At 40.5% G+C, this 23,292-nt stretch overlaps 1 protein-coding gene across 2 annotated transcripts in view; it reads left to right on the top strand.

Annotated features, from left to right (window-relative positions):
- ERN1 (endoplasmic reticulum to nucleus signaling 1) overlaps positions 1-23,257 on the top strand; it is a 38,979-nt gene extending 15,722 nt beyond the window's left edge. Inside the window, exons 3-22 of one of the 2 annotated variants that reach the window (XM_074921912.1) lie at positions 6,559-6,592; positions 7,567-7,639; positions 9,112-9,184; positions 10,282-10,404; positions 11,219-11,320; positions 11,688-11,949; positions 12,569-12,647; positions 13,429-13,591; positions 14,951-15,069; positions 15,403-15,594; positions 16,211-16,466; positions 17,242-17,332; positions 17,658-17,847; positions 18,394-18,493; positions 18,952-19,151; positions 19,396-19,543; positions 19,985-20,112; positions 20,739-20,862; positions 21,119-21,186; positions 21,423-23,257. In XM_074921912.1, the coding sequence (XP_074778013.1) occupies positions 6,559-6,592; positions 7,567-7,639; positions 9,112-9,184; positions 10,282-10,404; positions 11,219-11,320; positions 11,688-11,949; positions 12,569-12,647; positions 13,429-13,591; positions 14,951-15,069; positions 15,403-15,594; positions 16,211-16,466; positions 17,242-17,332; positions 17,658-17,847; positions 18,394-18,493; positions 18,952-19,151; positions 19,396-19,543; positions 19,985-20,112; positions 20,739-20,862; positions 21,119-21,186; positions 21,423-21,629 (2,732 nt within the window). In that variant the 3' untranslated portion in view covers positions 21,630-23,257. Of the gene's footprint in view, positions 1-6,558; positions 6,593-7,566; positions 7,640-9,111; positions 9,185-10,281; positions 10,405-11,218; positions 11,321-11,687; positions 11,950-12,568; positions 12,648-13,428; positions 13,592-14,950; positions 15,070-15,402; positions 15,595-16,210; positions 16,467-17,241; positions 17,333-17,657; positions 17,848-18,393; positions 18,494-18,951; positions 19,152-19,380; positions 19,544-19,984; positions 20,113-20,738; positions 20,863-21,118; positions 21,187-21,422 lie in introns of both variants that reach the window. The other variant, XM_074921911.1, reaches the window with a different exon arrangement.
- Positions 23,258-23,292: the final 35 nt, after the last annotated feature.

The raw sequence follows: 23,292 nt of genomic DNA, 5'->3' as shown, positions 1-23,292 counted from the left end.
TGTAAAAATGAAAGCTTTTCAATTCTTGCAGGATAACATTTTTGAAGTCCCACAATGACAAGGAGAGGTATCAGCAGTCTTTTTGATGGCATTTCTAGCCTACTGATACCCCTGTATTATATACTGAATACTGATTATTATATACTGATACCCACAGCATTACTGTGCTTTGCTGAATTAATTTAATGAAGAGTATCAGTGGCTATATATTTTTTACTAATGAAGAGTATCAGTGGCTATATATATTTTACTAATAGCATGTGCTTATTTACACACAGGTGTGCATTACTAGATCAGAAAGCTAAAGCTACTGTGTGTTGAATTGTAGGATTTTAATGTAGGAATCGTTAACATACTCTGCTTTAGTGAAGGCTGAAGGAAAAACAAATTGGAAACCCATGGATATATCTATAGAAAACTCGATCTTCCCTCCAGCACTGGAGATATTTACAGGGTGGTGTCCTGCTTCCTAACTCACCCCCCACCATACCCTATAGTTGTTTTGACATCTTTGTTTTCCTAGTCTAGAAAGCGGAAAGCTTTTGGACGATATCATACCAAAAACTTTATGTAGGATGTTGCAAGAAGTTGGCTTTTCCTCTGCTACAGGGAATGGAAGCTTAAGGGAGAGGCAGATGTATTTTTATCACAGTTTTATTACATTTTCTCTGTAAAGTTTTTGTTCTGATACAGAATAGTTACTGCTTTGTTCAGTGGTTATCATCGCTGTTGTTGGTATTGGAACAGATTGGGCCTATTAGAATGACTTACCCAATTACAGGGAACTGCAGTTCAGGGAAATTTTGAAAGCAGGATTACGTGATTACAGTCTCAGCATGTTAACACTTGAGTGCTGAGCTGTTGAAGAGGAGGCCTCCTCTCTGACTTTTGCAAGAACTTTTTCTGTTTGACCCATTGTGGAGCAAAAGGTGACTTTAGCTCTAAGATGACTCATTCCTTTACTAGTCTGTATTCAAGCATATGAAAACTATTGCAAGACCTGACGACAATAAGTTAAAGTCAAGATTCTCTTTTTATCTGAGAGTGAGTTCTTATTTCAAAACAAACTTTGAAATAAAGCTGGAGTATGTCCCAAACCACATGAAAGTGAATGTGAAGAGTTCATTGTCTTCAAAGTTATCTTCACAGAGCTACAACCTTAGTTCAGGATCATGACACTGTTAAGAAAATGAGAACATTTACATCACCTGAGTAGCTAAAAATGTAGAGAAATGGCTCTCCACAGCCCATCTCTCCAGGTGGATGATGCTAGTAGTGAAAAGAGAATTCCTTTTACTTCAGAAAATAAACTCCTCCATTAGTTTGTGTTCACTCATTGTGAATAGCCTCATGTGTTGAATTGAATCAGATACTGTTACTAAATGCTTTCTAGCATTTCATGTACACTTAAATGTAGCAGGAAGCCTTCAGAATAATCAGTGTTTTGGTTCATGTGTGGGTAAGTACTAAAAAAATTTCCTGCTGCTTTGTAATAACATCTTAATCTGTTCCATCTACCTCTTTTTTTATCATTGTTAGTAAATCAAATTTTGGTTACTGAGAAAATAAGTAAAAGCAGGATTTTTTTCACTTCTGATGAAGCACTGTTGTTCTTGATATTGAAGCCATGATAATAAAGAAAAGTTTAAGGACTTTCTCATGAGCATGATCCTTCCCTACAGCACGCACTGAACAGCTTGGAACTTGTCATAAGGTTTTCATTCATGTCTTCTGACATACAAGAGTGCTTCAGAACAATGCACTATACAAGTTGAAGAGACATTCATGGGTTTTCTGGCATCATTTGTTAACGTGTAGGATACCTTTGTTGATAAAATTGTTGAAAGTGGCATGTTTCCAATGGCTTTCAGAAATATAAGCTTTGGGGTGAAAGCTTAATGCAAGTAAATACTGCACATATATATACATTTATATAGATTTATGTGTGTTCTTTTGCTATTAGGGTGCTATGTGATTCAAAGTTATTCAAAACTTCTTAGACCTTTGAGATAGTTGGAGCAGAGTGGAGCACTTTTTTTTCAGTAAAAGTAGATTTCCCAGTGTTAGAAAATGAAGTGAAAACAGGTTATTAGTCCAAAGATACTATACTGTATTATTATTATTCACTATATTTTGGGGGCAGAGAGGGAGCTATAGGAAAGCATCACTAATCAGAATCTCCTGCAAATGTCATGGACAAAGCAGGATCAGTTGCTAGAAAATCTAATCTGCCTTTTGAAATTTCCTGTAATTGTTCAGGTTTTCCTGAGCATTCTTTGCAAAAACCCTGAAATACTAATCTGTTTGAGGAAATCACATTCTGTCCTGTTCTACTGACATAATTTGTGTTATGTCAGTAAGAGTGCAGTTAGAAAATTTGAAACTCGATTCATATAGTACTAGTTTTACACTGCAATTTCATCTAACAACTTCACCCCTCCACTTAATTCGGAGAATAAGCAGTTCCTTTATCAAAACTAAATTTAAAGGTTTCTGAAGATAATTTGGACAAGAAACTATTTTCTATGCTTTGCCTAGGCTGACTAGAAAGTGATTTTAAAGACAATTTGATTACTACACTTAAACAATGTATATGCAGCCAGTTATAACTTCGAAAACCAGTTGTGCAGCTTTGTTATCACTAACGATCATTTGAGAGGGAGAGGTTTGTAGATAGGACGAAGTTGCTCAAGCACTGTTGGTGAAGATCGTTGTTGTCTAGCAATAGTCATCATCACCACAGGCAACAGTTTATTCTTTACCACGTAAGACACTCTCTGTGTAATCAGTTCATCAAGAGATTTGCAAAGTTTGTTTGGCTTTTGCTCTCAGCAGTGCTTGTAGCGTTTTCATTAAATCTTACTTCAACTGAGGCAGGTGCCATTTTCTGCTGATTTATGATGCTGTTTCTTTCACAAAACTGTGAGTTTCCCTTCCCATGAAGCATGCATGATTATAAAAAAACTTAGCCTGTGGTATTTGATGTCTCTTGCTTCTTTTAGATCATTTCACCTAGACTTATGGATACGAGTATATAAACTTGCTGTCTGTTTGCTTTTAGTAGTTCACCCTAGCAGTTCCCAACTCCAGAACTGAACCACTTTATATAATGGTCATGTAATGCTTTTTTCTTGCTTGCTTTTTTAGTAATGGAGAGATGATGTTGTTAGTCATCATGTGTTGCATTAGATATTGTGAAGCTCATGGAATATTTGAAGCTAACACTGAGAAATGATTGGCATATAATCAGCTGTAAGTTTGGAGCAGGAGGGTCCTTCCCAACATACCCTGAAAGCAGTTTTTTCACACAAGGGATAGAAATAATTGCTTGGTATAGTTAATGGACTAAAGGTCTGACTAGGCAGCGTGGCCTGTAGAGGCAGATATGTAACGATGAATCACTTTGCTCCTTTGTTTGAATCCTGATTATTCGTAGGGCATTTTGATGTGTACTTGGGTTCTCAATAAATTAAATCGAGTTTATGATATAATGTGGACCTCTACACTTACACAGCATTCCCATCTTACGTCAGTGAACTGTGGTAATGGTGGTAACCATCAAGAGATGCTCTCTGTCTTCTGTGACTACATGTCAGTGCCTGTGACTCTTAAGAATACCAGCTAAACGATCTCGGTGTTTTTGCTACCCCTTGTATGAGGCTCCAAGTATGAGTTAACAGGACTAGTGGGTTTCCTCCCAGAGCCAGTGCACAGGTCTGCAGGGTCCCAGCGTTAGAGGGAATTTGTTGTGATTTGGAAGGAGACTCTGACATTGTTCTTGCCCGAGCTGGAGATGCCAGTGCAGGGGTGAGTAGCTGTGATGAGGGAAACAGGTAAAGCACAAAAGTTGACAAGTCTCCTCACTGAGCAGTGAGTTTGCTAGATGTAGTACGATTCAGTGCTTGAGCAGAGCACTGCTCCCTCTCCACTTAGTGGGGTTGTTTGCAGAAGCTGAATATGCGTTTGAGTAGTTTATCCTGACAGCTTTGAGGATTTATCTGGACTGCTTTTTAGGCTTAAATAGGAAGAATTAAAAAAACCTGTAGTTATGTTTTGAACAAAGCTGCTCTGAGAGTGTTCAGTGCTGTAAAAATAAATCGATGAAAATACTGTACTTTCTTTCTGCCTCTGATATTCTATGTGCATCTTTTGGTGACTACTGTTTTCAGCTGCATTGTGGCTAGCGACCTGTTTGGGTAGGGGTTTCTAAAGTTTTTTTAATCTGTTATATAAAACGAAGGGATGTCCTCCTAGGCCATTATCATCAAACCCAGCAGTTCATGGGATACAATATACAGCAGGAGAGACTTTGCAAGACCCATGTAACAAACCCTGAATTTCTTGTTCTTGTCTTGCTTAGCTCAGCAAATAGCACAGTACACTCAAGCTGTCCAGAGTCTCTGCCAGTTTCCCAATCAAAGGCTCTCAAAGCGTCATTGTTTTTGTTCTTATTTCCTTCCTGTTGCATCATGACGTTTGCGTGGAGACAAAACAGGTGAAAAAACAGTGTTTGTTTGCTTGGTCATATTTCATCTTCTTACTCAGGCTTATTCTGGTGTAATTCTTTGATTTCCCCTGTGGAAGTGTAGCTACCTTGCATCCTCCTGACTTCTGAGCTACTTTCTGCCAATGTACCCATAAGTAGGCACACATGTTTGCCTTGGAAATTGTAGAGTATGTCTTACAAATCTGGGAACTTCTGTGGTTTTGGCCTCATGATTGAAAATCCCATGATTCAGGATTTTTTTGAGGCCTCAGATAATTTCGAGGTCATATCACCTTATATTAATTTACCTTTTAATATATAAGGATTTAGATTTACTATTGTCAGGTTTTATTTCATTATTTCTTTTTGTTGATGCAAGCTAAACTGTGATTCTGATCACTGAAAATACCAACTGCAGTGAGATTGTTTCCAAACCTTTGGATTTTTATGTGATACCTTTGATTTTTATGTAATGTGGATTCTTTGATAAATTTTAGTGGGAAGATTATTTCAGTGAAAAAAACAGGTTTCGGGTATACCTCTTGGCAGACTTCTGTTTTTCTTTTCAGTGACATGCTGATCACAGAGGTTTTATCTTGGAGTAGGAAGTGAAACTAAGATTTTTCTGACTTATGTTGGAAGTCTGAAAACTTGCTCTGAAGTCATTGGCAGTCTTTCCATTCGTTTCAGTAGGTGTAGCAGTAGGCTTTCAGTTTGTGTGTTGCATCTTAAATTAAATGTTGAGTTGGCTAGAAAGCAGATGCTTACCTGCCTGATACACAAAGTAGCAAAAGTTCATAAAATACAGATTAAAACATACCAGATACTAGCCCAGTCAGTAGAGCATGAGACTTTTAGTCTCAGGGCTGTGGGCTTGAGCCCCGTGTTGGGCACCAAAAAAGGACCGTCATGGCTTAAACCCAGCTGGCAGCCAAACACCACACAGCCACTCAGTCAGCATCCCCTGCTCAGGGGATGGGGGGACTTGGAGGGGTAAAGGTAAGGGGACTCGTAGGCTGAGATAAAAGCAGTTTGATAATTGAAATAAAATAAGAATAATAATCATAGCATCATCGAATGGTTTGAGTTGGAAGGGGTCTTAAAGATCATCTTAATTCCAACCCCCCTGCCACAGGCAGGGACACCTTCCACTAGCCCCGGTTGCCCAAAGCCCGCCGACCGATGCCAGCCCATTCACGGCTAGCGATCCCGGAGGAGATCCCGAAACTGCAATCCCAGAAGTGAGAGAGCAAGCTTCCTGGCCAGCCCTCGTCTGTGTACTGAGCATGACGTATGAGATGGGGTAGTCCACTGGCAGTTCGGGTCCGTTGCTCTGGCTGTGCTCCTTCCCAGCTTCTTGTCCCCCTGCACGCTAGCGGGACGTGGGAAGTTGCAAAGTCCTTGATTTCTTAGCAACAACTACAAATGTTGGTGTATTCTCAACATTCTTCTCACACCAAATCCCCTACTGAATCCAAAACACAGCACTATTCTAGCTAGTAAGAAGAAAAATTAGCTGGAACTATCTTAGACAAAACGAGGACAGTACTTTCGTATCCCTGTTCTCACGGTGTCCGCAGACTCCCGTTAGCGGTAGCTTGGGTTTAAGTAAAATTGGTTGTTGAAGCCTGCACAGTGAAAGCAGGTTATGGACAGCTGCCTCCTGGGCAGCCAGTGCCCAGTGATCACATACACATACTGGATGCAGGAGTTTTTATTACCATGTATACAGGCAGCTCTAACAGTGTCCAAGTGAGAAATGAGAATACTCAGGATAAAGTACAGTGCTGCTGTCCTCTCCGAGTCTCCTTCCAGGGTAGGTGGGGAGTAGTGTGGACAAAAATGAGCAAAGAACTTCAGAAAGTTTAAAACTTCTCAGGTGCTTTGTACTTTCCCATTTTACAAACCTAGTTTCACAACCAAACAGCTGAGGCTGCTGGCATGGCCCCTGTCAAACTCCATGCATCAGCCTTTCAAAAAGGAGCAAGTTGTTGCAGTCCTGACTTAATCCTGTATCTAGTGAGTTCAAGGAATTGAATTGCCAGTATTAATGACTTTTTCTGTTTATGCAGATCCTGTGCTCCAGGTGCCAATACATGTGGAAGAGTAAGTCTCTTTATCTCATTTATTGCTTGTTCAGCGTTCACCGAATCTTGAAATTTGGTTTAATTTGAACCAAAACGATCTGTGTTCTAAAAAAGTTGTGTACCTTGCATAAGTCAGTTTAGATAGGTGGTTTAGAGACCAGATACCGAAAGGATATAATTAGCTACATACAATTCTCTTATTTGTAGCTCTAAGAAGAAACATCCTGCCTGCAGACTTCTCTCGAGCCCTTGCTCAGGCTGGGAGATAAGTGTGCTAACTGTGCCACAGTCCTAACTGAGCAGCTTTGAAAATGTCAGAAACAGCCAGGGAGTGATCTCTGGGGTTTGTACTTGCTCTCTTTGAATAAAAGACTAAAAATAGTGAAGCATAGGAAACTTCAACCACCACCCGTACCAGAATCTTCAAATGAAACCCTCAAGCTGTTAACTTCAGAGTAGTTCCTCCAGCATTGCAATCTCACATTTAACTAGAAAATGTCAGACTTTAACTTCACATCTCTGAAGTCAGTGGTAACTTCCTTTCTTTTTTGTGGTTTGTTTTTGATGTTGGAGTTTGGGGTTGGGTTTTTTAGTAGTTGGGGGGGGGGGGGGGTGCCTTTACCTCTCAAATTTACTTAGTTCTGACAACTTTTTTCTTTGTCTTCCTTATGCTCTTTGGTTTTGTTTGGTTTTAATTCTGTGACATTTTAAAAGCATATAAATCTTGTTTAAAAGCTTTCACCCAAGTGATTGCCTGCCACATTTGCATCTTTGAATTTTCAAATGTGTTAGTAATCTTAGTTCTGTCAGTTCTGAAACTATTTGCATTCATTTTCAAAGTTAATAAGTTAAACTTAAAAAAATGAATAACACAAAGTAAAAAATTTGTCAGGTGAACTTTTCTGTAAAGCCAGTACTGACCATAGTTGCTTTCCTCTTCTCTGAGAAACGCAGTATATTTTTTATCATTTATAATTGCTGCTTAAATCCTAGGCCAGCGTTTCTTCCAGACCCAAATGATGGCAGTTTGTATACACTTGGTGGCAAGAATAATGAAGGCTTGACTGTAAGTATATTTTTAAATTCTCTCCTCTGATAATTTTTAGAGAGGTGCCCTAATCAGACTCACACGAAGGATAGGTCCCTAAGGGAGCTCTCTGCTTTCTTGATAGTACTGTAAAGTTTTGCAGATTTTTGTACCGTTTAATGGAAGTGTACCAATTTCTTGGAGAAACTTGATCAGACTAGCCAAAAAACAGGATATGTTTTGTCCATTTGTACTATTTTTCTGTAACTTGATAAAACAGTGATGATGACAAATAAAATTTATGTGTTGTTATCCAAATACTGAATAATGTGTATGATTTGGTGGGAAAGGTGTCCACAGAATAATACAAATCCGATAAATCACTATCACCCAAATACTTAATTTTCTAAAACCATCTGCCAAAAGGCAGGACTATACATCTTCTATGCTGACACCTTTAGAAGATGTCTTTATAAGATTTAGTAAGCAGACAAAAATGCTGAACCTTTTCAAAATAGTCACCAATCCATGTAACCCACAGATACGGGCTAACGTTGGACTTTTCTTTTTAAGCTTTGTGGTGATACTCAGATAAAATGTTCAGCTTCCTACAAGTTTCTTTTCTCTGGCAGCTGCTATGATTTCTCTTAAGAACTTTAATATTGTTAAATATTTCAGCATTTAGTCACCACTCCCCCTGCTCCCCAGTGCAGCCAAATCATAACTTGCAAAATGATTCTTGGTTCTTTTCCTGGGTGAATCCAGGAAGCAGCAATCTGTTTGAATCTATTCCTTTATTCTGTTAATCTCTCTTCTGAATTGAAGTAATTTAATTTCTGTTTAGAATCACTATTATAAAAGTTTTAAGGAAGAGTGGAGTAACTTTAGCATATTTAAGTAAACATAGCAAAGCCCTGATCTTTATTGTTGGTGCAGCTTGTCTGTTACTCTTGTGACCTCATCCCAGTAAAAGTCTCTTAAAACTTAGCAAGGATCATCACCCGTTCTGTCAGTGCAGTACAGGCTTGGCAGTATCTCAGGAACTCTTCAGCTGGAGATTCATGCTTCACCCTCTCACCAGTTTCATTTGTATGAAATTGTCTGGCCTTTATAAATGTCCAGCCCTGTGGAGAACCATTTTATACTCGTTATAGGTGAGACAATTAAACCATGGTATGTTGAAGCCCAAACAGTTTATAAGTCATGATGGTAGACCTTAAAACCACAGAGTCTTGGCCTCCAAACCTCTCAGCTGCAAGTAGTTCTTCCATTCTATTTGCATTTCTCCTGTTGTAAACTCACTGAGACAGACTTCTCTCTGTTCTGGGTTTGCAGAGCAAGGTCTTGACCTGAAATTTTGAGTTCTGAGGCACTGCAGTAATACAAATAAACAACAATAAAACCTATATCTGAGATTTCTGAAGTTTTCTGACCACCCTTTTCTGTGAACAAATGTGAAGACTATCACACCAATGTGAATAAGCTTTTATTGTTGTCTTTTTTTCCCCTAGAAACTTCCATTTACTATCCCAGAGCTGGTGCAGGCATCTCCCTGTCGCAGTTCAGATGGGATCCTGTACATGGGTGAGCTCAAATTTAATCTCTTTGAGATTGTAGGATGTTCAGCAACTAGAAAATGTAGAGACTCCCAGACAGACTGCATGGAAATATACTTTATTTTGAGTATTACGTATGTTTTTTCATGAACCTTTCTGATGACAGAAAATCTGAATAATAAAGAATTCAATTTTTGAACTCTTTGAAGATTAAAAACCACGTACTTTTCCTGAAGGAGAAAACAGATTTTCTACCACTAGCGAATAGCCTGTATGGGCTTTTTTGGTTTCTTGAGATGTTATCTCTCAAAAAAATGTGACTTCTACTTAAAATCTTCGTACACTTATAAATGTCATTGACTGCCTGACAATTATAATTAGAAACCCTGTTGTAACGTGGTTAGACATCCTCCATTATCTGAGATACAGTCAGTTCACTTACACTACAAATAATAACAAATTTGTGGCTCACTGTCCTGACTTATTCTAACTGGAGATGGATTTAGGAGGAGAAAGGGAGAAGGAAGGGCAGTTATTACTTATCACAACAGTAAAATGTGTGAAGGATCAGGATGAATTTAGTATTGTTTTTTTAATCTCCTGAATGGCCAATACCTAATTCTGGTTCTCCACTTTGTGTCTCTCTAGTAAAGGAGTGAAAAATGTTTATTTGAAGCTTCTAAACAGAACACATATGTTAGTGTCAAAGAAATATTTAAGGTCACGGGACACAGCATTGGGTGGGATGTTAGGATTGTAATCCTTAACCAATTTGAAATGTGTAGACCCTCGTAATTCTTTTCCACATGCTGTCCTTCAACATTAGCACTTCAGTCTCCTCTTCTGCTAGCTCACAGGATCTTCTACACTCAGAACTCTGTTAGATTTTATCAGTGTGAAGAAATAATTCAGCCAATAGTACTTACTGTTCTAAATATTGTATTTAGTTTTTCTTGACGATATTTCGGATTGGAAACTAAGCCTGACTATGAGAAATTGTTTTATTAAAAATGCTTTATTCATGCCAAGTTCTTGAGCCTACTAAAGAAAAACGAAGACTGAAAAGCTTGATGGAAGTGCAGTTTTTCCAACTGAACGGTAATGTGGCTTAAATTATGATTTCAGGTAAAAAGCAGGATATTTGGTATGTGATTGACCTCATGACTGGGGAGAAGCAGCAGACCTTGACCTCCTCATTTGCAGAAAGTCTTTGCCCATCAACATCCCTCCTGTATCTTGGGAGAACAGGTCATATGCTTTATTTTCTGCAACTTTTAGAAGAAAAGCTGTTGTTAAAGTTTAGGCTCATAACAAATGACCTTGTGATCAATACAGATTTGCAAGTTTATTTCTTAAAAAAACTTCTGTAAATTTTGATTTTAGACTGGACACAGAAAAATTAGTCACTCTTTATAGCAGCAGTGTTTTTAAACTTTGGCAGTAGGCATGGTCCATTGTTCTTCTTGTTGATTAAGTGGCATATATATTCTATTTAACAGTGCATTCCAGTAGCAGCTGTGAACCTGTTTGCTCTGTACCATACATTTTTTTCTAAAAACTGTTTAAAGAAAATGGAGATATAATATATCCATTAAAATGACAAACACAGTATTCTAAATAACTGTTAAACCTAGACCAACACCATATAGGTATTGACTATTAAAAAGAAGTAAGTGTTACAGACTTGTTCTTTAACCTATATTGACGTGTTCCTTAAGTGTGATAGTTCAGTTACAGAACATGGAATGCTGAATTTTAGAATGGAGGGTTTAGAAACTTGTAAGTACAACAAAGTACATAAGAAGAAGCTGTGCAGTAAAAACAAAATGGTGGTAACATGGGCAGTAACTGTCTGCAGGGCTTGTTCTGAGATTCCTGTAGATCAGTGTGTGAGTGGATTGTGTATCATCTTTAACAGCTATGAAATGTTTGTTTATTAGGAGTGTTGGGAAAATGAAATGCAGAGCACGGTAAGTGCTTTGAAGAGTGTCTCAGATTTGAGGCGATTGATTCTATTCTCTCATAGGTTTTTTTGCTTCACAGACTGTGTATTTTTTAACAGAGTACACAATCACAATGTATGACACCAAGAAGAAGGAGCTGCGATGGAATGCAACCTACTTTGATTATGCAGCTACTCTACCTGATGAAGACATAAAATACAGTAAGAATTTAATTGCTGCTTCCCCCCCACCCCCATCCCCCCCATATTGGCTGTAGGTTTTGTGTACGGGCAAGAATATTCTGATTTTTTGCTATAACGAATAGCTCAAGCTGTCTGTCTGATTTTTGTGCAGTTGATAGGCAGCTGCCAGTTTTATCCTTTACATGCCATACTATCTGGAGCCTGCTAGGTAGCTTCAGGTAAATTGAATCTGAGAAGGTACAGCTCTGAAAAATGGCAGGAGAAGAAGCAAACGTAAACTGTTGTGCAGACTCAGGAAAAGCAATTGCAGAACTGTTAACGTGTATTATTCAAGTTGCATGTCTGCAGCAATCCAGATAATCTCCTTTATATCTGTATATTGTAGAAATGTCCCACTTTGTGTCTAATGGAGATGGACTGGTGGTGACTGTAGACAGTGAGTCTGGGGACGTTCTGTGGATTCAGAATTACGCTTCTCCTGTGGTAGCTTTTTACATCTGGCAACGTGAAGGATTACGGAAAGTTATGCACACTAACGTGGGGATAGAAACTCTGCGATACTTGACGTTCATGTCTGGGGAGGTTGGACACATTACCAAGTGGAAATATCCTTTCCCAAAGGAAACGGAGACCAAGAGCAAACTGACGTGAGCATGAATATTCCTGTTGTTCTCACTGTCTGACAGAGCTTTGTCATTAAAACCTTATTTGTATGCATTCAGTTAAGGATTGTTCTACAAGTTTCAAGGTGGTGAAAAGAATACATAAAATGAGCTCTAGTTCTCCAGCTGTTACTTCATACCATATTTGATCTTTTACTGTCTAAAGGCAGAGACAAAAAACCTATTATAAACTTAGGAAATGTATATTCATAACTTTAATCATATATTCAGTGTTGAAGAGTTTCTTATAATGTGGAATGGAATTGTTTTTATAATGTGAAGCCTTTCACATTATAAAAAAGATGCATGGCATTTTGGCAAATACCAGTTATTGAATAATGCAGAAACAGGACACGCGTTATGTCAAATGAGTAATTGCAATTTGAATAATCAACTAATAATGCTTTCAGAATTAAAAAGAATAGCTTCACAGTACAGCAGTACTTAAAACAATTTTACAGATCCAGGCTTTTCAAGATAGAAATATTGATGATGTGAGAAAATCATGCTTTAGTTCTGCAGGATTGTGTTGCCAAGGTTTTAGCTAAGATGGTGAAACATCCATTTCTCTACTACTTTCTAACACTTACTGTTTTTTTTCCAGACCAACTCTATACGTAGGGAAATACTCCACGAGTTTGTATGCATCACCATCGATGGTGCACGAAGGAGTAACTGTTGTGGTAAGTTGGAAGCTGCAACAGTTGACTGACACCTGCTGAAAAGTGCCTTTACAGAATTACTACTGTCCTGGGTTTAAAAAATAGAGTTGAAATGGAAACATACATAAAAATGTATTAAAAAAGACAACTGTGCCATAGTAAAGTGGCAAAGGAATCTGATTGAAACAGAAAAAAAAAAAATGAAGGCTGTACATCTACAGAGAGGTGGTTTTAAATTGCAGATTGCTATCAGAAAATACATAGGAAATAAAATATTTCATGAAACAATTAACAGTAAGCCTTAGAATGCATGACCGTATTTCAGGATTCATTTCAAATGCTGCAAAGAAGTAACTGTAGTTCATCAGGAATTGTGCCAGACAAGATGAGCAGGAGTGGACCAGAGGTGGTTACGTGGTATTGCTGGTGCATTGTGGTTAATGTTAAAATTGCTGGTTTGTTCACCAAAGTAACTCCCCATAGATAGGAAACTGCATCATAGTTTTGTTTTGCTCACACTGTGGCTGTCAAGGTAGGAAATAAAGATCCTGTTTAACTTTTCTAAAAAAGAGAGTCATCTCATCTCCTGGGCAACAGGCAACATGTAATGCAGAAGGTCTAATGTCCAAGGTTGTTGAAGCAGTTGCTGAGGGCGTAGTGGCAGTGTTTACTTATGGTGACTTTGCTGCCAGTAATTTTTGCCTGCCCACTGATTTTGACCTTCGTTTTTTATTTAGTTGCCTATTTAAATATTATAGGGACACAGTACTTCCTTAATTGTTACAGTAATCTCTCTTTCTAGCCCCGTGGCAGTGCCATACCCTTACTAGAGGGTCCAAAAACAGAAGGAGTCACAATTGAAGACAATGGCGAGTGTGTTATCACCCCCAGTACGGATGTAAAGTTTTCAGGCAGACTGAAAGAAAAGAACAAACTCAACTATTGGAACGACTGGCTTTTAATAGGTATGGGAGGTCCCGTGCTGGGCCCTGCTGGGCGCAGGGTGGCGTTGCCATCTGGTGGGCAGTTCTCACCCAGAGCTCAGCGCTGTTCTTCAGCTGCTGTAGATCAGTCACAATGACTGCCTCAACTCGGGCAATAATTACTCAATTCCAGTAATCGTTTCTAATTTGTTCTCATTCGCATATGAATTAATGTCTTTAAGTATACCACTGCATACTGGTTTTCCCAAGGCCCCTGCTTTATTCTGTGCATAGGATGAAGAGTGCTTAGCTCAGTATGTGGAAAGTTGTTGATTGTTCATTTGCCTCCTCTTCAGAGAGGCGTATAGGTTATAGGTAATTTATTATTTACTGTAAATACTGTATTCTGGTTCCTCTGGATTTTTTTTATTGTGCATAATGTTGCTTTAATTCTCATCATATGGATCAGAGGGTCATGTTTTCCCCATTTTCCAAATGGAGGGTTAAGGCACAGATCCTGAAGATAATAAGGTGTCAGCCTGTCTTGTGTGTCCCAAATCCCAATATTTTGGAATTGACTTTTCAGGGCATTTACAATTTTGCTTCAAAAATGAAGAACTGTCTGAAATTCAGCTTTAAGTGATGCAAGTTTATAATTTAAAGTGATTGATACGTGCCGTAGGGTCTCTGTGGCAGGGATGGGCTGTCACTTTCAGCTTCTCTGCTGCCTTTCTCTTCCTGTGATCCCTTCCTTTGTCGGTACTGTCCCACTCTTGCAGTATGTCAGTAACAGTTCACATTCCTCTGCAGCTCTGTGTGCTGAATGACCTGTGCCCTCAGGTTTTTCCCTCCTCCCTCCTTTTTCTTTCCTGCTCTATACACGAGCAGGACGTTTCTGTCTACTCCAGCTGCAAAAACTGGAAGCGCAGTAGCATCTCCCTCTTCTCACCTACTTAACTAGCACTAGCCAAGGAGGAGTGTGAAGAGCACTTGTAGCTGAGTGCTGGATCAGTTCTTGCTTCCTTGTGCAGCATGATCCGTTCCCTTCAGAACCATTTCATATCTAGAACATGATCTTCACCTCAAGACCACATCAGAAAGCAAAACTCCCTCAAGAGTGAGCCAGCTAGGAGGCATAATGCATGTTCCTCTAATGGCCAGGAAGCAAATCCACAGCCAGTGCTTGAGCACAGAGTCCTTCAGGATTGTGATCACCGTAGCTGTGACTGCTTAGGAAGGACAGAGGGAAAAAATGTTTTAATTTGAGCTTTTGTTCTGTGATGTTCTCAAGCATATTGTAAATCTACTTTGTATGTGCTCTTCAGCAAAGATGTTGAAATCAAGAATATCTTTCCTAAAAAGGGACAACCTTTTATTTCAGCAAATGTGTTTTTTTTAAAGGACACCATGAAACGCCATTATCTGCCCCTACAAAGATCCTGGAGAAATTCCCAAGCAACTTACCTAAGAGGCCTGAAAACGTGATTCCGGTTGACTCTGATAAAGCCACTATTGAAGAGGTTTGTGATGAGAACAATCATCTTACTGGATGACAGAAGAATAGAAAGGAGTAGAAGTTGGGGAAGGACTCAGAAGGAAAGCTACATGGAATGACTTTGTGTTTTTTGTCAGATTTTTGTGTACTTAGCATGTAGACTCACTGGTATGATCATGTGTCATTCCTTATTTCAGAATTAGGACTTTCAGCTGCTTTTGTTTTTTCCATATTCAAGACTTTCTTTGACTTTGGTAGGGTTAGAAATTATTAAAAATGATTTAGCAGAAGGGCTGACGTACGGGTGCTCCATTACCCATGAAGATACTGATCTAACAGAGCTTTCTTTGCCTCTTAGGTTATTGACATCGTTGAAGGTTCCTCAACAGAAGTGCCTCCTGCTGTTCCAAAGGATATTGAGGAGAAGCCTGCTCGTCCTGTCCCTCGGCTAGAGGCTCCTGTGGACTCCATGTTGAAAGACATGGCCACGATCATTCTCAGCACTTTCCTGCTTGTGGGCTGGGTGGCTTTTATCATCACTTATCCAATGGTAATGCTGATTTAGCTTGAAGTGCTTTTGTGTTTTGGGAGAGTCAATAGCGTTTTACAACCCAAGAAATGATACAGGAGTTAGAAAACAGCACACTACAGGGTTTCTTTTCCCTCTTCACAGATCTGCAGTGCATAGCAAAGGCTACAAGTTTGACATAACAGTGATTTCTCTAGGCATATGTGCCAACTCTGGAGATTTATTTTTTTTTCATCCCACCAATTCTGGTTTTTGTATGTGTTACTCTTTTCACAGACATGATCTTAACACCATTGGCTTCACTCCTCTCTTCCTCACCTGAACCACTGTCAGGTTCTCCAGCTTTTGGATCAAAGCCTTTATCCTTCTGTGGTTTAAAGACACCTAGTCAACCTAGTAACAGTTAGCTTTTGCCATATTAACCAACCAGTGTGATTTCTCAGCTTTCCAATGGAAGTTCAGAATGAAATTGAAAGCGTGTGAGTGAAAGTTCCCCGGCCTACTTGGCTGATACGTTATAACAAGAGTTTTCCTCCCACCTTTTGGGCGTAGCCACCCCAGTAGCTATAGAGTTCCCTTTTATGATGAGACTGTAAAAACTTTGCTCCACTTACGGAACTGAGGTCCTTTCTCACAGAGTGTACATCAGCAGCAGCAGAGGCAGCATCAGCTGGAAGAGAAGATACAGCTCTTGCAGCAACAGAAGCTGCCCTTTCGTGCTCCCAGTGATCTACCCCCAGAAGCAGATTTCTTGGACACCTCCTATGGACGGACAGAGAGCTCAGCTGCCAGCACACCAAATATGTCACCCAGAGCATCCAACCATTCTGCGTATTCCAGCATCTCCACCTCTGATGTTGGGAGCTGCCTCTCCACTGAGCAAGAAGAAGGAGGTAAAGTTGATCCAGTGGCTTTTATTGTGAGTCTCTGTATTTCCCCTGTCTGTATGATGATACAGCACAACGATGAAAATGCTGATGACACTTCATGGATCAGACAGCTGAAAAGGACCAGTTCTCATTTAGTCTGACCATTTGCAGAACACTCTGCAGGTGTGCCATGCCCTGACACTGAGCAGGATTAGTTGCTTTAGAAAAACATCCAGTTCATAACTGCCATCTGAGGGATTATGTTCTCCATGGTGGTATATTCTTATCACCTGTAGCTGTTCTAGGAGAGGTTTGTTTAAGTAAAAGTATGTATTATTACGATTAACGAGAATCAAGAAATAGGATTATGCAGCATGACCTGCCTTCCTGGCTGATCGTCCTGTGCACTATATCGTCCCTTCAGAGGCTTTTCAGGGGAACTGCTAGTAAACCCCCTTCCATAACTGTCAGTCAGCATTTCCTAAATTCAACAAGACATCTGTAAAACTTTCTAGAAAGAGTTTGTCTGCTGAGCACCACCAGTTTCTTACAGTGTCTTGAGACATGATCTTTCCAGACTTTATATCAGGTGTTGTGTACAGAATGTGTTTGCCTCTGCCTGTTGGATCATTTGGTCACCAGAGAGTGTTTGCCTACTCACCGTGAGCACCAAAATGGAGATGTTCTGTGCCGTTAATGTAAACATGAGCAAAGAGCCTGTCACATACTGGCCCGGAAGGATGTAAAAGGCTGACATCACCCGTCCTAAACCAGTCCTTGTTTCTTGTTTTTCGTTCAGATGAAGATGCAAACAGAGTGATGGTTGGCAAGATTTCATTTAACCCAAAAGATGTACTGGGACATGGAGCTGAAGGGACAATTGTTTACAGGTAGAAGACAATATGTACATTCAGCATTAAATAGACCAATGAATGTCTTATTTACATTTGGGTTTGGGTTTTTTTTAAATAAAGAAACCCCACATATCTAATAAGAACACAAATGAAACTTTGAACAAGTATTTTGCACGTGGCTGTTTCTTCATTAGCAAAAACTACTTCCCTTAGAAATGGTTAATGACCAAACGTATCTGTTTCCAGCATGAGAGATGCTTTAATATGCCTCTGTAAAATGTCTCCTGTTGTCACTTGCTTTGTACGTGGTTTGTCTATAGAGAGTGTAAAAGGCTGACGTGGCTTTCCTTCCTGTCTGCAGGGGAACATTTGATAACCGTGATGTTGCAGTGAAAAGAATTCTTCCTGAGTGCTTCAGCTTTGCAGACCGTGAAGTACAGTTGCTGCGAGAGTCAGATGAGCACCCAAACGTGATCCGCTATTTCTGCACGGAGAAGGACCGGCAGTTTCAGTACATAGCCATTGAGCTGTGTGCTGCCACTTTACAGGAGGTGACGGCTCACTTGCAAACCTACAGAATTTGTGAAAGTCTTCTCCCTGGGAGGCCTGCGATTTCCTTCAGCCTAAGGTGCTGAAGTGCCTGCTGCAGGAGATGTAGTTACTCCCGCCGTCACCTCTGTGACAATTACACATTCCTACAACAGGGGTGTTTTCAGACCTTTAGAAAGACATCCCCAACCTGGTACTGATCTAAGGACAGAAGCTGTTGTCCTTTGATTTTCCTTCTGGTGAAGGACTCCTTTCTAGTCATCCTCCCACGCCTACCATCTAGGCTTCAAAGACCCTCTGCTCTTGCTTCTGGAGCACAGTGCTATAGAATTCTAACTCCAAGTGATGTTTTAGAGATCATCACCTTCAGCCAAAAATAAAAAGGGACTCTTTCATGTGTGTTACTAACTAGCATTAACCTGCAATTTATCCAGTCTAAACTATTTGGGGGGGGGGGGCGGGGGAAGGGATATTCTTACTATCTGAGAATGGACTAAGGATAAGCAATATTGTGGCTGAATCTTCTGGTTTTCTGTTGTAATTTGTAGTATGTTGAGCAGAAGGCCTTCAGCCACCATGACTTACAGCCCATCACTCTCCTGCAACAGACAACATCTGGTCTTGCCTACCTGCACTCCCTTAGCATTGGTAAGGATGCCTCTTGTTTCACTATTGGATGGAGAGTGGTATATTTTTGTAACCAGAAAAAAAAAAAAAGGAAGAAACTGGTTTGGTGCTGGGAGCTTACTTCTTCAATCCCAGAGGAGAGTTGTAGAAGCTCCACCTGGTGCTGGCAGCAGTAGTGTCTGTCCTTGGACAGCGGCCTTGTCCCTGTAACATTCTGCTGCGCTGGAGGAGTAAAGCTGGTCATTACCATTTGTGCAGGGTGCTGCCATTTTTTTTTTTTGATAGAAGTCATGTAAAACGTAATGACTAGTGGTGATGGAACAAAAAGGTGATGAGCCTCTACCAAAGACAGAAGGTTGAGGTTAGGACTTTGGTTTAACAAACGGTGGATCAGCCTTGTGAAAGGTTTACAAAATACATTAAAAATTTACAAATGTTGTTGGGATCGCCTGAAGTGGATAAATGGGTGTTTGTAATAGTCCACAGGGATCTGAAGCCCCATAACATCCTCATCTCGATGCCTAACGCCCACGGGAAGGTCAAAGCCATGATTTCAGACTTCGGCCTCTGCAAGAAGCTGGCAGTGGGCAGGCACAGCTTTAGCCGTCGGTCGGGCGTGCCAGGCACCGAAGGGTGGATTGCCCCGGAGATGCTGAGTGAAGATTGCAAAGAGAACCCTGTAAGTCTCCAGCTTTCCCTCGGGCTCCCCCAGAGGAGGCAGCACAGCCAAGGTGGCACATTGTTGCAGGCAGACTTTGAGAGCAGCACTCGATACCTGGGCATTCATGCTGGCTTGCAGCTGAATATGTGATTCTGAAAAGTTTCCTTCTGCTCTTAGATGCAAAATAACCACCCTGTGATGATCAAAGTATTCAGGGGGAAAATAATTTTTTTTATTGCTATTAAAGGTTGTTTATTTGCAGACGTATACCGTGGACATCTTTTCAGCTGGCTGTGTCTTTTATTATGTGGTATCTGAAGGCAGCCATCCCTTTGGCAAATCTCTGCAGCGGCAAGCCAACATTCTGCTGGGTGCATACAGCCTGGAGTCTTTAAATGCAGGGAGGCATGGTAAGAAAAGCACGGTAAACACAAAGCATTAGAGTTCAGCGAACTTTTCATGGGTGTTAAAATGCCAACAGAAATGACAGAACTATGACCCACGTGGTGAAAGTTGTGTTCCCAGTGTACTCGAGTAAAGGTCCTAAAGTTCTTAGGGTCAGCACCCCAGAGCATCTTGGGGATACACAATCAGGAACCCTGCAAACTTGACTGTGGAGTTATTTCATGTATTTAAAGGGTGGGAAAGAGCTGAGCTTTTGTCTTCATAATCACACTGATTCAACACCACTGACTTTCTGTTGACTGCACAGCGTATCTGTGAGGGAGGTACTTGAGCTAGTGGGGCTAGTTCAGGATTGTGTTGGAGGAAATAGAGAACATAATGAGTTTCTAAAGTACAAAACATTAGATTTCCCTATAGCCTAAGAATTACCACCCTTTTCCTTGCAGAAGATATAGTTGCTCGTGATTTAATAGAGCAAATGATAAACATGGACCCTCAGAAGCGTCCGTCTGCCAGCTGTGTGCTAAAACACCCATTCTTTTGGAGTTTAGAAAAACAGCTCCAGTTTTTTCAGGTTTGTGTTGGCCTTTTCTATCCTTTCCGTTCTAAGAACTGCTGTAGACATTCTTTAAATCTCGAATTCAGTCTCTTCTAGTGTCATGGATGTTTGAGGTGATAGAATATACAACCTTACTGTGAGGAGTGACAAAGCAAAGTTGTAATACCTGGGTGCCATCTCTCAGAAACCGGCTTAATCTTGCAGAAGATCTTTTACAGGGGGGCTGGAACAAGATGTTATCAACTTAAATTGGAGTGAGGAAGGTCTCTAGCAGCTAGAGGCAGTGCAGGAGAGCGTGGTGCCTGGCGGGTTTGCCAGAACAGGGTAGCCCACCGTAGGGGATATGCAGGCTTAATCCAGATGAGGGGTGGGAACTGGCTGAGGAGCTGAGGGTTTTTTCCAGCCTTATCATCTTGTGCTCCGTGATAAAAAGGCTTTGGCAGATGGTGAAACAGCTCATCATCACAGAAACCTCTGTAGGCCAGTCCCAAGCATAATCCATTGCATCACACTTCGTCATGGAGTGAAGTAGAATCACAACTCATTATCAGGACAGGCTGTAATTGGCTAGAAGCGGCAATTTTACATTGTTGGGAAAAGCTTGGAAATAAAACTAGAAATAACCTGAATGTCTTTTCCAGGATGTTAGCGACCGGATAGAGAAAGAATCTTTAGATGGTCCAATAGTCAAGCAATTAGAAAGAGGTGGAAGAGAGGTGGTGAAAATGGACTGGAGAGAGCACATCACCGTTCCTCTCCAGACAGGTAATGGATGGTGTTTTATCAGTGGAAACAAGGTACGTGCTGTTGTTCCCAGTCAGCAGGGACAGGAAGGTGAGGAGCACTCTGTCTCAGTTTTGGCACATGACCTTTACTTGTCAATGTATTTCTTCAAGTTAAAGTACACGTTTAGATACTGAAACACACCCGTGGGGCTGTGTGACTGCAGGCACACATACCTTACATTTGAGGCCAGCAACCCATCAAAACACCAAAAGAAATCTTGTCATTTCTTTCATAGATCTTCGAAAATTCCGATCGTATAAAGGAGGCTCAGTACGGGATCTTCTGAGGGCAATGAGAAATAAGGTAAAGGAGTTCTCTCCCTGCACAACACACACACACTGGTTCTGCCCCCTTTGGTTGTTTGTTGCCAGTCTGCATCTGTCTCACCTGGGTTTCGGTACGGAGCTGCTTCACAACAGACTACCAGGAGGTTACTTTGCCCACGCAGATGCATCGGGGACAGTCAGCTCTGTTTAAAAGCAGATCCTTGGACACAGACCCTCTGACCGAGCTTTTCCCTGTTCTCCCTTCCTTCGCAGAAGCACCATTACAGAGAACTGCCTCCCGACGTGCAGGAGACCCTGGGCTCCATCCCGGATGATTTTGTGTGTTACTTTACAGCTCGTTTCCCTCACCTGCTCCTACACACCTACCATGCCATGCATATCTGCTGCCAGGAAAGACTGTTTCAGCATTACTATTATCAGGACTCTGCAGAGCTGAGCCTTGCAGGAGACACCGTTTGAGAGGAGAGGGATGGAGCTTTCTTCTCTGGGACCAACATTCCAAGCACAGGGCTGTGAAACAGGCCTACCTTTAGCAGGGACAGTGGGATCAAAGAGCTGAATTCTCTCTCTTTGAAGAAATCAAGCTTCCAAAAAGTGCCTTGTACCTCTGCCTGCGCTGGATCACAAGATGGTAGGAGCCCAAGGAGCGAGTCGTAACTTCAGGAAAACAATGAACCCTGGGGTGAGGTTATTCCAAGTTCTCAAGACAGTGAGAACGGAGAGCAAAAGCTGGATCTAACCGTCACCCAATATCCCTGTACTGTATGTGATTTGATAACTGATGTGTTTTACTACAACGAATCAAAATATGGTGATTGAAATAATATAATTACTAGGGACTGGGATCTGCAAAAGGAGCCTTTTAGTTGTAGCAAATCATCAGAACCTGCCGTTGCACTACTGCCACGTTATGCATTAGGCACACCACAGTGATTGCAGAGAGCATCATTCCTGATCAGCCAAAAACCAGTAAAGAGTACAATTTCTGTTTAATCAGTACTACCCTGGGAAATTAGTCCCTCATACTTGAGCAGATATAATGAAGTTCTAAAAAAATACTGACTTGAAAAATCAGTTAAAGGTTTACCTACTTTGAAAATAAGCCTCGTTTAAGTATCAACCAGTATTCACAGAAGAGTGTGAATAGTCCTTGATGAAATCACAGTATCAGACTAGATCTACACAAGTAACTTCAGAAAAACCACACCGATGTCAGCTGGGAGCTGCTCATGAGAGGCTGACCATTTATCTACTGCAAGTGTTCCTTACTTTCTAACAAAGAAGGGTCGCCAGCTGCAGAGCCAGAGGTAAGAGGAGTCCTGGAGAAAAAGGATCAAAATAGGAAACAATAAGAGATGTACAGAACAGTGAAATTATAGGCAGTGTTTTTAAGGGGTGCGATAAGGCTGTAGAGGAGCCTGGGTTCCTCTTTCCGTGGGTTGCTAATCACATCCATGGGAGCTGATGTTTTTAAAGATGCAGTATTTCTTTTCATTGGCCCTAAAGCTGTGACAAAGCATTAAGTGTGTGCTAAGGATGAAGAAATGCTGAATTTTAATATCGATACAAGTGGGGTGTTCTTTTACAATATATTTATTTAACATATTTATATTTATTTAATTTTTACTACACAGTGGTATCAAATCCAAGTGGTACAAGTATAAAGCATGCCAAATCATTCTTAATCCGTTTTGTGTTTATAGTTAATCATATTAACAACTGGAAGAGGAAAGTGATACTGCATCTTTCAAGGGAATTAATTAAAGGAGAAATGAAAAAGTGGGAATTTGTATGACTGTGCCATTGTGTCTTAAACTAATAAATTATTGACAGCGATGTGTATGATTGGGTATGTACAGCTACTTTTCTGGAGCTATTTTACAGAAAGTTTTTTTTCCTAGTTTTACAGTGTATGAGAGCAATTTACCTAAGATGCCAACTGTGCAAGTTACATGTTTCTGAAGCTTAAAAAAAAAGGTAGTTTTACCTAAGAAGATTCAAAGCCTATTTCATATTTTTGTACTTCTCATGTAAAGTTCTTTTATAAGTCTACTAAATAAAGACTTGTACTCCGATTAAAAAAAAATCCCCACACCTTCTAGTGACACTGTGTGCCCGGGGA

This window comes from Athene noctua, chromosome 18, assembly GCF_965140245.1.
Source record: "Athene noctua chromosome 18, bAthNoc1.hap1.1, whole genome shotgun sequence".
Lineage (NCBI taxonomy): Eukaryota > Metazoa > Chordata > Aves > Strigiformes > Strigidae > Athene > Athene noctua.
Note: the sequence above shows the minus strand (reverse complement) of the source record. Positions and strands in the feature narration are given on the sequence as shown.